Source organism: Salarias fasciatus, chromosome 12 (assembly GCF_902148845.1).
Source record: "Salarias fasciatus chromosome 12, fSalaFa1.1, whole genome shotgun sequence".
In the NCBI taxonomy this organism is placed as follows: domain Eukaryota; kingdom Metazoa; phylum Chordata; class Actinopteri; order Blenniiformes; family Blenniidae; genus Salarias; species Salarias fasciatus.
In genome coordinates, this window is record NC_043756.1 from 14220180 (window position 1) to 14232449 (window position 12270).

Consider the following 12270-nt stretch of genomic DNA (forward strand, 5'->3'; position numbering starts at 1 on the left):
CCGCTGTCTTGAAGCATGAATGAGATCCTCTGCTGGGATAGAGCATGGAGGAGGGGCCTTTCGTGCCATATGGGGGACCGATTGTTGAAATGGATGCTCTCATTGGTGTAAAGTGCATCCGTTGTTTGGACTTTTGCCAGATTCAGCATCCAACCAGTGACTCCACAAAGTTTTCGCTTACGAAGTTCAGCCGGGTCGGTGACGCCTGAGAGAAGCAGAACTTTATCATCTGCGGCTGTGTGAGAAACAAATGCCTTTTTAATGATTTTTATCTGAAGGAAATCCTCCTTTGTGCCTGAATATAAAAAATAACTCAGCTCACAATCAATTCAAAAACATTATTTTTGCGCTTCTCTTTAAGACTCCATGACATTTTTTTTTTTTAAATCTTTTGATCCACTTGTTAAAACTTGGCTTTATGCTTCTGCCTTTAATAGCCTGTATACAGCAAATCATCCTCGGTCCATTCATTCAAGTCAACATTTAACACAAGTGCGCTCTCGACAGGCGCGCATTCAGCCGCCCGGCCGTCTGCTCCTTTGAACGCGGTGATTCCGCTGAGGGCGCATCGCATCGCTGTCACCGGACACAATGGCCGTCTGGCCGCTCCATCAATCTCCGCCAGCGGCCGACAGGCTCCGCTCTGATGGGCGTTTGGACCGCTGCCTGACAGTCCCCGAAATGAGTTCTTAATCAATGCAGCAGAGCGCCTTATCAAAAAAAAAAAAAAAAAAAAAAAACCAAACTATGGAATAATTTACCGGCGGAGCGCAAATGAGGGGATATGTGTTCGTTTTCTGTGCTGTCAGGTTTAATGATGAAAACAGCAGTGCGTGAAAATTGAAGTAATAACGCAGACAAACTTTTGCTCGCTGTTAAATCGAGAACAGATCAAATAAAGAAGAAAAATGCAGTTTGGAGAAACTTTACAGTATTTTTTTTTCTTTAAAAAAAATTCGCGATCTTTTTTTTGATTTTGGTGTCATGCTAACGTGTTTTCTGGGTATTTCTTGCAGACTAAAATTAATTTCCGCTTTCATTCGTCTGGCTATGAAAAGGAAAGTTTTTTTTTTTCCTCCTTGCCCCTCACCGAGACTATTGTCTCTGTGTGGAGTTGCTGCGCCTGGACAATGAATGTAAATCTCCCCCCTTGAATCCCGCCTCAACCCACCATCTGCCAGCGCGGGACAAAGTCAGATGTTCTCCCAATTATGAGAGCAGTCTCGGGGAATCCTGCTGCCGAGTCTCCGCCCTGTCGCCGTGTCCCTCACACACTTCTACAAACATGACTGACAGCTCTACTTAACCCCAAAAGCATGAAAAATCCATACAGGGTGACACACACTTTGAAAAAAAAAATTCCTTCACTCCATGCAAAAACAAAAGAGACGAGCTGCTTACAAGAAGCTGTTTGTGAGGCTTCAAAGCTTTTTTTTTGTTGCCCAATTTGAGAAAAGTTGGGGAGAGAGGGCGCAGGAAGGCGAATGTTGGGGGGGAAATGGAAGAGACCGCTGCAAACTGAACCGACAGAGAGAGGATTCATTTGATAGTTTGCATTTAATTTTCTGCACTTTGACAGCCATGAGAGGGACTGAACTCTTCAAGCATTTAATTTGAGTCTAATGGCTGCTTCGAAACCCTTCACAGTTTTTGGGGACTTATCTTTATTTTATCAAGAAGTGCAACAGAAAAATTCAAGAGTTCGTATTATATGCAGAGAAACTTGCTCTAATTTTATGTGATGGCGATTATGATGAAAGAAAAGTTCCAGACAGTCATCTCTCTCTCGTTGAGGCGGTATTTGATGGTTTGGACTGTGACACAGAACTCATGAATAAACTTTGTCCGGGACGCATTTGAAAGAGACTTGTAGGAAATCGATAGGAAACCTTCCAATCACAAGTGTTTGTTCCCTGGAGGCGTAACGGGGCGCTGATTACTGCAGCCGCAAGAGTTGCTTTCTAAATGTGTGGCTTCTCTTTTCTTTTTTTTCTTCCCTTATTTATTATTATTATTTCATTTTGGTGGCGGGGCGCTGAGCAGGGGCGAAAATGGGGGGATTAGTCAAACCACAAACGTCTTTCTAATCAATTTAACCCGCTGAGACGGCCAGGCCGTGTGTGCGTGCGTGCGTGTGTGTGTGTGTTGGGGGGTGTCGGGGTAGGGGTGGGGGGGTGATGGGGGGTGATGGGGGGGTGATGGGGGGGTGTTAGAGGGGATCAGTGACTGCTAAACCAAACAATGGGGTATCGTGTGCCGCTCGTCCTCTCCAGCATTCCCCCGCTCCCCTGGGACAGCCGCAGCCACTCTGTGTGGATGGCACTGTGTCCACGGAGGTCGAGGGGGCGTGGCGTGTGTGCGTGCGTGCGCGTGCGTGCGTGTGTGTGTGTGTGTATGTGTGCAGCAGCTGGTTTCCGTCCCTCTTCTCCACTGTGTAGAGAACAGAAGAGCTAATGCGCCACACCACGTCCCCGATCGATCCGCTCATACACTGCGATCCTTTTTGTTTTTGTTTTTTTTTTTTGTTTACTTATTTAGGCGAGGATGCAGATCCCCAGGAGACTGGCCGCATCTGCCTGCAGCCTCACCTCTTCATATCACAAACTATCACCTGCTAAACACTGAGCAAACATTTGGAGTCAGATCATTCCCCAGAATAATAATTAAAAAAAGAGGCGAAAAACAAGCAGAGGAGGAAGAAAATTCAACTCTAAAACCACTTTAAATATTGACTAACTTTTACTCAAAAGTAGAAGCACTGTTGTTAAAAAAATAACGATTTGAAGGCATACTCTAAAATAGAAGGTGATAAATTCAATTCAATTTAAAGCACCCCATGTCGAAGTGGAAATTACACAATTTCAATCATTTTTAACTAACAAAGCAATTTTGTATGTTAAAAGTCAGCAATTATGTCAATCAAAATAATAACAATATTAGCCAGAAATTGAATGAATATTATTATGTTGAGTTTACTTTAAGAACACAGACTCAGTCAAATGGCATACTTCAAAATTAAAACACAATAGGCTATCTAAATGGCTGTAATTTGATATTTTGAACATTGGTCCTGTCTTATAGATCAAACCTGCTATTTCTGGAGTCCGATCTAAACATGAAGCTGCTGTTAACTTTTTTTTTTTTTTTTTCATCAAATATTTTGGGGTAAAAACTCGGAAAACGCTTCAGAACAAAACACTAAACTCTTCTGAAATAAAGTAGAGAATCAGTTTGTCTGCTCCGAGATTTTAGTAACCATTCATTATACGCTGCACTTTAATCTGCTACTCAAATCTGACTTTTAAAGAAGTTTAAAACACACATCCACACTGATGTGCAGCCTGTTTTATAGACTGATGCTGGTAAATTGAGTATTTGACATAAATGCAGTTTAACATCTGCTCTGCAAGACAGTGGGGCCCGTGAGTGAGTGTGTGTGTGTGTGTGTGTGTGTGTGTGGGGGGGGGGGGGGGGGGGGGGGGGGTGTTACACAACCAAACAAGCATCTGTTGCAAGTTATTCAACAATATAGTGAAGTATTTTTGAAATTAGAACTCATTTGAAATGGTTAAGTTTCAAGCATTCTTGATCTTCATCCCTTTGAAGTTGACATAAATTATAAATATCTGCAAGAAATGTCCAATTCAAAAATAATGTGAGAAGCTAAGTGGAAAATGTTTCACCAGATCTTAATGAGATGGTTCATCCTCAAGTGACCACGAGCTCAGCTTTTTTTTTTTTTTACCCTTACAATTCTAAAATGTACTCAACCTTTACCATTTTTCAGGTTGGCATATATTTTTCAGTCATGTCGGCCACAGCGCGTCTCCTTTGTCCCAGAAGAGCTCTTTATGGTGGCAGGACTTTATGATCCGTATAATTCAGCACCATGATTGGTTATTACTGTGGCAGAAGCTCAAGAAATTCTTTCACATTGTTGCTGAGATAAGAAGAACTCACTGGACTGAGTTTCTCCCAGCTGTGTGTGAGGGTTTTTTTTTTCTTCCAACGAATATAAAGAACTGCTGCTGAAATCAATATAAAGACTCATCTTTTCCTGGTATTCTTTGAGCATGTATTGTCCACTTTTACGAATAAAACATCAGAGACTAAAATATAAAATATAAGAAATAAGTCCCAATGAAGAACCAGCCTTATATCCAACCCAGTCTTTGGACTGTTCTACCATGAACCCATGAGATTCATTAAAATGTGTTTGTGGCTCCCCTTCAAAAGCTGCGTGTGTGCGCCATCTAGTGGTGAGGGTGCAAACATTGACAGTCTAGCAAACGAAAATGCTCTCAAGTCATCGCACATTTTATTCGGAGGCAGATTCATCTGTACAACATTCATTTATTATCATCATCAAACATAAAGTGGCTCAGAGTGGTGAAGCTACAACGCAGGATAAATATAAAAAGGTCACCACCGAAATCACAATAAAATACCTGAGTGCTCTCATGTAGTTTAAGATTAAGTCTTACATTCATGGTAGCAAAGTGATCACAGTTTAACTTAAAAAGAAAACGGGGTGATTAAATTAAAAGAAAGTATTGAGGAAAAAAAGCATTGCTTTTACTTTTCACATTCCCTGGTTTTGTGGGCAGTTTGTCTGCATTATGCAATGTATGCTATTATTCTTTGCATTTCTTAATCATCACCTCTGTATGTTTCAGTGAAGTGTTTCTTCATTTAGTACAAGGGAATAAAACAAAACAAGAAAAAAAACCAGACAATGCATGATGTGTTTTCTTTCTGCCGGTGGCGATCAGAGCGGATACATAAATGAAACATGAATTTGTCTTTAATTGTTTCACAATGTTGTTGGTCTTAATTGATCAGCTTATAATTCGACTGATCATTTGAGGTTGACTGATTTACTACTGTAGGCAGCATTTAAGTTAATTATTCTAATTAAACGATCACAATTGATTTCAAATTTGAACTCTGTGAGGGTTACAGAAGAGGTGTTACACGATCCACAGCAGGTGCCCTAAAAAGTAGCTCTCCTTGGTGATGGCAGTTCCACCTTGATTTGCCACCAACCAGATCTGATCGCCCACCTTCAGTTTGACTAAGATGCTGCCGCTCGCTGTCAGGTAGCTGTTGTGGGGTGTGGTGTACGAATGGAGAAGCCGTTCGCCGTTCATCATCAGGTCTAGACTGGCGGTCCTCTGATAAATCGTACAGTGGAATTCAAACTGGTAGACGCCTGCGACCGGACAGGTGAAGATCCCTCCTTTGGTGTCGTACCCGTTGCCTTCGTTCAAGATTTCGTCGTGGAACCCGATCGGGGTGCCGGAGCCGGGGTAGTTGTTGCCCAGTCGAGCGGAAAAGCCAACATGGGTGGAGTTGCCAGGGGGACCTGGCGGTCCAGGCATACCCTTGGGGCCTTTTCAAAGAAACACAAGAGTAAAATTATCCCACAGGAACCTGGGCGTTTGCTTCTAAAACAATATCCATAATGAATCACAGTCTATACTTTTGGATGGAAAGTACAAGAAGTGATATATTTACCTCGGGGGCCTGGGGGTCCTGGGGGTCCTGGGGGTCCTCGAGGTCCATCATTACCTAAATTAAAGGAAAACATGCTTGAGTCCTAGGATTAAATCATTTGTCCTGATGAGGCATTTCCCAACACGTTTTAAAATGTCAGAATCACTAAGTATGGCTGTAACTACAGATAGTGGTTCATTCAGCTCACACCCTCTTTAAGAATTTAAAAAGAAAACAGCTGCAATAAACTAACCCACCCATTACAGTGCTTCAAAGATATAATTTTGGTATATAAGTTTTGATTTATGGCAGATTTACCTTCGTCGTATGTGGTGGGAGGTGGTGCTTCTGTTTGGTCAGGTCCGTATTGTTCGGCTAAAAACAAAAACAAAAAGACATTTGTAAAATAGTCCAATGCTCCCTGTGAGAGTTTCTAATTCACTGTGCGTTCGGTGACTCACTTCCTTCCTTCCATGCGCTGAAGTCGATCTCAGGGATGTCCTCGCACTGAGTGTAGCCACTTCCTCGAGGTCTGAACTGGAAGGAGTTCCGAGGAACCTCAGTGATCCCGGTATTGTCACAGATGATTCGAGCCAGAGACACATCTCTCAGGGCGATCCTCTGCTCCTCGGTGAACACACCCTTGTTCTCCCACCACAGGCTGAAATTGGACAGATTCTCAATGATCAAATCCTCAACTGTGATCATACTTTGAAAGCCAGCTGGTTGCTTACCTGTCGCCCTGACGGATTTTCTGGAACTGCGTGGCAATGAGGCAGGCAAAGAGAGGCCCAACTCGTCCCCCACGGACAAACGGCTCAGCAACTCCTCCCAGCCACGGGTCGATGTTGTCAGGAGTGCCATAGAGGTCCAGGATCTTCCTGGCAAGCTGTTTATTCTGCAGCACTTCAGCCAGCTCTTCTTCAGTCTGTGGTGTTGACAGCCCGCAGAACTTACGCCATTTGTTGTAGCCTTAAAAGGAGCATAAACGTCTTTAGAGTCCATATCTTAAACATGATGGCAAAACAGTTTGATGACTTTGAAAAGCAGAGACTGAAATAACTACCAGGCAGGCCGTGGTCTCTTCCTCTTTGCATGTTGAGAGCTCCCAGGTCCAGAGCCAATTCATGAGTGAATTTAAACAGCCTTTCCCTCACTTCATCAGTGAGCATGTGTTCCTGGGTATTCAGCTTTGCAGGTCTTCCGATCAGCCCACGAACAATTGGATCAATGCCACCTGAGAAACACAGCAGATTCATTTAGATGAACTAATCCAATGTCTTTTTAAAAAGAGGATAAAAAACTTGAAGATCTCTGGCCTACCTTCATCGACCACCCGCCAGGGCGCCATGAAGCATCTGTGCAGCGGTTGGGTGGGGAATAGGGGATGCTCGTTGTAATTCTCGTCAAGGCGGGAAATGAAAGGATGAATCATGGTGTGGGCGAATCGGTATGCGGCTGTGGCAAAGACATTGGAGATGGAGGGATCCACCGATTCATCATATCCGGGGTATGTGGACAGTTTGGCAGCGATCGCATCTGGTCCCAGGATGAGAGGCAGGAAATCTCGATACATCATGATCTGTCAGTCAAATAAGAAATAGAAACAGAGTTAATAATGATTTTAAAAAAGAAAGAAAATACAAGACAATAATATACTATCCTTATTCCTCGCTCACCTGGAAATATGCGCCAATGATCTTGCGGGCCTCCTGGTAGATCCTTTCTCCATCCCAGTACGGGTTTTTCATCTTCAGCAGACGCGCCAGCCGGTTGTGTTCGCGCAGGAAGAGCGTGTGCAGCGAGGTCAGCGCGATGTTCTCATTGGAGCGCTCATCCCCTGGAGTCACAATAAATTAAAAAAAAATATATAAAAAACATGGAAAGTTGTTTACACAAGTTTATTCACAAGTATGAAGGTCTATAATGTTTCTGCGCTCACCGGCGAGGAAACAGGGCACCTCCTTGGCATTCGGGTCTCCGGTGATTCGCTGCCTGGTGGCGCACATGCTCGTGTTCATGTTGACGAACGGCAGAAGCGCGCGGCCGTTGTCGTCGTAAATGGTGTTGACTCTCAGGTATCCGTCATCCGTCGTCAGGTTCCGGAGGAAGTGGGCTTTGGCTTCGTCTGACCCGTACAGGTGCCCCGCGTCGACCAGACTGGTGAGCGTGTTCATCTGCTCCCGCACCGTGACCGCGCCGAAGTTCGAGCCTCCGTTTCCGGAGCCGCAGGCGGGCGCCGAGCGGAAGAAGGGGATGCAGTCCTCCCGGTCGATCCGCGGGTCGTTCAGCGGAATCTGTGGGAAAGGCGCGTCAACAAAAGAGAAAAGTAAGCATCTCAAAACATAAAGAAAAAGTGAACGCTCTTAAACTTGATATTTTAAAATTCTCAATTCTGAGAAAAAAAAAAATTTAAATTATTTTTTTAAAATAAGTTCTCCATCGTCATTTATTTATTTATAGCTACTTTATTTTACTGAGTAGACAGAACCGGTTTTCATTTACAGTGACGTCTTAGCGAAGAGGCAGCACCTCCACAAAGGAAAGCATACGAACAACTATTTGAATGCATCATGCAAATAAAGTGACGCACGATCTGAAATGAAAGGGAGAGGAATTTACAGTATTTACAGTTGCATAAGCAAATCGATGAAAGTTAAAGCTGCAGAGAGCCTTCATTGTGGATTGCAAAGTGGAAGAAGAGAGCGAAAAAAATCTAGAAAGTTTTAATCTTTTTGTACTGTGATCAGTGTTATGTAACTCTGATCACATGTGTAAGAGTTTTCCTCTCGTGCTCATGAGACTGACCTCTACAGGGAAGCAGGGCTCCGTCACGGCACAGGTATGGTCACAGTCGATGCCATCGCTGAAGGAGCGGATGACAGGTGAGTGGGGGGTAAAGGTCAGGTCGTGGTCGGTCAGCTGGGCGAAGATCGTCAGCATGAACGAAAACATGGTGTCGTTTTCCACTTGGTCGTTGGGCGTTGCCAGGATGCGATTGGAGACGTCCCTCACCTTTCAGGACAGGATGAGGGAAAGCATGTGCAAAAACAATAACATTAATTTACGTACAATTTTTTTAAATTAATTTTGATATTATATAGTGTATTTTACCAGCGGCAGAACATGGCCGTTGATCGCTCCAGCTGTGCCTTTCGGTTGTGCGATCCCATCAGAATATTCAGAGGGGAGCCAGCGGACGAAAGGGATGTTGGAGGCCCCCCAGCGTGTGTTTACCCTGTTGGAGGGATATGAGACACTTTTAATCAATTGTTTCTTTAAATTGAGACCAAATTAATCTCAAGTCTCAGATCAAACCTAAAATGAACCGAGAACTCTTTCATTACAACATATTTTAATAAGATCCATAAAAAAACATCTTATAGCATCTTATACCCAATATTATTCCACTGCGAAAGGAAATGAAATGAGGATTTGAACATGCTTTGTGCATAAGGACACGCAGTTCGATTAGGCCCTTTGCAGGGATCTCAAAGCTCTCACCTGTTGTTGCACACGCTGCTGGCCGTGCGGAAACTGTCCAGGTTGGCCGTGGTTTTACACGGAGGGACCCGTGCACGCGAGGAACAGCCTGTCAGGGTTGCTATGACCTCCAGCTCCTCTTCACTAATAAGATCTGATTGACACAGAGAGAGAGAGAGAGAGAGAGAGAAGTTCAACCAGGGGACTCCGGCAGGGAGGCTCGTGTGGGAAAAACGCGTTCAAACACGCACCTGTGGCGTTGATGGAGCGTTTCCCGCGTCTGGCCCTGGAGAGCAGCCGGATGGTGTTCTCCATGTAGTCCGCATACCGCACCTCACTGCGGGACGGTCCTGCGGGCTGCTTCAGAAGCCTCAGCACGTCTGAGGGGTGAGCGGCGTTTCTCTTCACGCGCTCCAGGCTCCTGTTTCACAAAAAGCAGCCCGGCATCACCTCATTGGTTATCAGCCATAAGGATTTAGGGAGCGATCGTAGATATATGAAGTGTGCGCACTCACGTTCTGCGGGAGTATTCATAAGCGGCATCCACGGTCGCCTTGGCCGTCCTCACTGCGCTTTCAATGACGCTCCTCCGCACGCGCGATTCTGACGGGAGAAAAACATTCAGTTTCACGTCTTTAGACACGAATTTATTTTGTCAAATTTTTTTTTTTTTTTTTTTTTTTTTTTTTTTTTTTGTATTTTAAACTGATCAGATTGGCAAAAATGTGACATATTCATGTTATTCACACTCCATGGAGAACTCTAGTTCAAATACTCACCCGCGTTTGCTTGACAGTGCAGGAGCAGGCAAAGAGCCAGGGGGAAGAGCAACCGCAACATATCTCCAAGAGACAGCTGGTGAAAATAAATAAATAAATAAATAAATAAATAAATAAATAAATAAATAAATAAATAAATAAATACATTTTACAGTAACCATCTAAATTATTGTCGTTCGGTTTATTTCATTTATTTTTTGAGCGATCCAAATACTAAACGTAAAGGCAGAAAAAAAAAAGAATCATCAAACCTGTAGTTCAAGCGACCTCGAACCTTGGAGATTGCAGCTTCACCTTGAACTTCAGTTGCCCTTGTTGCAGTCCCGGCCTCTCTCTCTCTCTTTTATAGCCCTGCAGTTACGTGACAGTCGATCGCTGAATGAACGCAGGAATGAACCTCAAACAATGCATCAGTTTTCTGTTTCCTCGTTCCTCCTCCACAGCGGTATTATCGTCGTCCCCCCCCCCCCCCCCCCCCTTTCTTTTTTAAAATGTTGTAATATATGTAGTATATCAATTTCGGAATGGCTAAGTAAGTTTTCAGGTGTTTTCTGGTCACATTTTAGGAACGAATCTTTCATTTTTCCGACAAAATTCCTTAAAAATGTACAAACTTAGCATTTTCCCAAGTATTTAATTGTGTCTGTCATCAATGCCATTGTATTATTTTTTATTTAATATCATACCGACGAGCACAGACAGTTTTTGAATTGTGAGATTTTATCATCTCCCATTTTTGCTGAACCCCTCACCGCTTCTTTTCAAACAGTGTTTCAACATACAGAACTGTAGTAATCGTCATATGAAGAGAAACCCCTTCCATTCAGCTGTCACTCCGTTTTTTGTCAACATTAAAGAAACAAAGGACTCAGACGTGTCTGATAAGAAGGTGCACGCCACTTCCTGGAGTAAAAAAAAAAAACATTCAGCAGATTTTCCCGACAAGAAACACAATGGCTCAGAAAATCATAAAGCGTGACCAGAGAAAGACTTCCTGCAGCACTGGTTAAAAAAATGATTAAAAAAAAAAAAAGCTTTTTTTTTCTGGATTTAACGCTTAATCTTTAAACTCTGCATCAGTTCTTTTTTTAACACATTTCTTGCTACATCGAAAATTCTCAATACTCCAGAGTGAAATCAACAGGTAGTCAGCAGACCCTTAAACACAACAGACCTGCTGCCAACAAACACAAACTGATGCTAAATTCATTTTTGTCAAGCACGAATTTTTATTTATTTACTGATGTATTAATTTTTTTGTGTTTCCACTTCACTCCGATCCTGCGTTAAAAAAAAGAGCAAAGCACAGTTTATTGCAAGGCCGGCCTCCGGACGAGATTAATTTCCATCAAAAAATTTAAAATGCGATTTATTTTAAAATCTTGAATATGCAGTCTGTGTGGGTGCGTGCGTCCGTGCGTGTGCGTCTTCTGTGAAACTTAAACGATTTCTTCCTTCAAAGGCAATTATCGTCAAGCAAGCATAATTTTCTGACCATATAAAACGAATTTCTGATATTTTATAAAAGAGATGCTGTTTTTTTTTGAAAGAGAGAGAGCGAGAGAGAGAGAGAGAGAGAGAGAGAGAGAGAGAGAGAGAGAGAGAGAGAGAGAGAAAGCGAGGATGGCATGTTTGTTCATTTGATCTGTTGTCAAATCGTATCCGTGTCTTTCGCTGTTGTAATGACTCTTCTCAGATGTTGAGACAACAGACGACACATTGACTCACATTGCAGACGTTTAGCATTCTAATAGAAGCTTTAATAATCCAAGACAAGCGCAGGAGCTGAGCTCTGAACTCTAATGGTCTCCTCAGTCACTGGTTTTAACTTTTTGTTTGTTTTGTGGGAAGGAATCTATGATTGATTCTATCCTGTAAAGTTATGTTTTTCTTTTTTTGAACCACTTCAGCTGTTAAGGATTTTTACTGCAGTGAAATGTTGACAAGAACGGTTTAACCAAGGGGACATGTCCAATCAAGGAAACCTAATAATTCATATATATTCTCTTCCTTGGAAAGAGAAATTATAAATCAGTCAAAAGAGCAAGATAGAGAAAGAAATGCACAATTCTAAAGCTTTCAAAGGGCAGGTTGTGTGTCCTCACAAGTTTAATTTTTATTGTTAATTGTAAAAAAAAAAATATATAATCAGCTACTGCAAATATTGAATAAACAACAATAACAAGCCAACAGCTGCACATGCTGGTGTGGTTCACAGGTGTCTGCATAGTCTTCGGATTGACAGTAAGTCTGTTATGAGCCTCGTGTCATTGGTCGGAACAGACTTCAAATGTTTCAGTGCCTTGGGCTCATTCTTTATTGGAGCTTTCATGCCTCTAATCTTCCAGACGAAGCAGTTTAACACTTATAGATCTAAAATCATAGGAAAATTATGGATTTCAGAGTAAATCCAGACTGTACGTGGAAGGAAGGTCCGATCATCTAATATTTGGTAGCTTGTTTCACCTGCTCTCACATGCCTGAGTGAAGTGGATGGATCACTGCACTTCTG

General features: G+C 42.8%; 1 protein-coding gene across 1 annotated transcript; it reads right to left on the reverse strand.

Moving 5' to 3' along the window:
* Positions 1 to 4296: 4296 nt before the first annotated feature.
* LOC115398495 (eosinophil peroxidase-like) lies at positions 4297 to 10148 on the reverse strand. The gene is made up of 16 exons (XM_030105292.1): positions 10010 to 10148; positions 9759 to 9834; positions 9495 to 9582; positions 9231 to 9400; positions 9001 to 9133; positions 8611 to 8734; positions 8305 to 8511; positions 7439 to 7793; positions 7176 to 7336; positions 6820 to 7078; positions 6563 to 6733; positions 6231 to 6468; positions 5958 to 6157; positions 5815 to 5871; positions 5518 to 5571; positions 4297 to 5392 (listed from the first exon to the last, which is right to left on the reverse strand). Exons 2-16 carry the CDS (start codon positions 9817 to 9819, stop codon positions 4971 to 4973), a joined length of 2700 nt encoding a protein of 899 aa, XP_029961152.1. The 5' UTR covers positions 9820 to 9834; positions 10010 to 10148; the 3' UTR covers positions 4297 to 4970.
* Between the last annotated feature and the right edge of the window lie 2122 nt (positions 10149 to 12270).

Bases quoted from the DNA above. Each gene is read 5' to 3' on its own strand.
- LOC115398495 (XM_030105292.1), bottom strand. From the start codon at position 9,819: ATGTTGCGGTTGCTCTTCCCCCTGGCTCTTTGCCTGCTCCTGCACTGT. The intron at 9,401-9,494 runs GTGAGTGCGCAC...TTTGTGAAACAG, and splicing joins TATGAATACTCCCGCAGAAC to GAGCCTGGAGCGCGTGAAGA. The intron at 7,337-7,438 runs GTGAGCGCAGAA...TTGTGACTCCAG, and splicing joins GGTGCCCTGTTTCCTCGCCG to GGGATGAGCGCTCCAATGAG.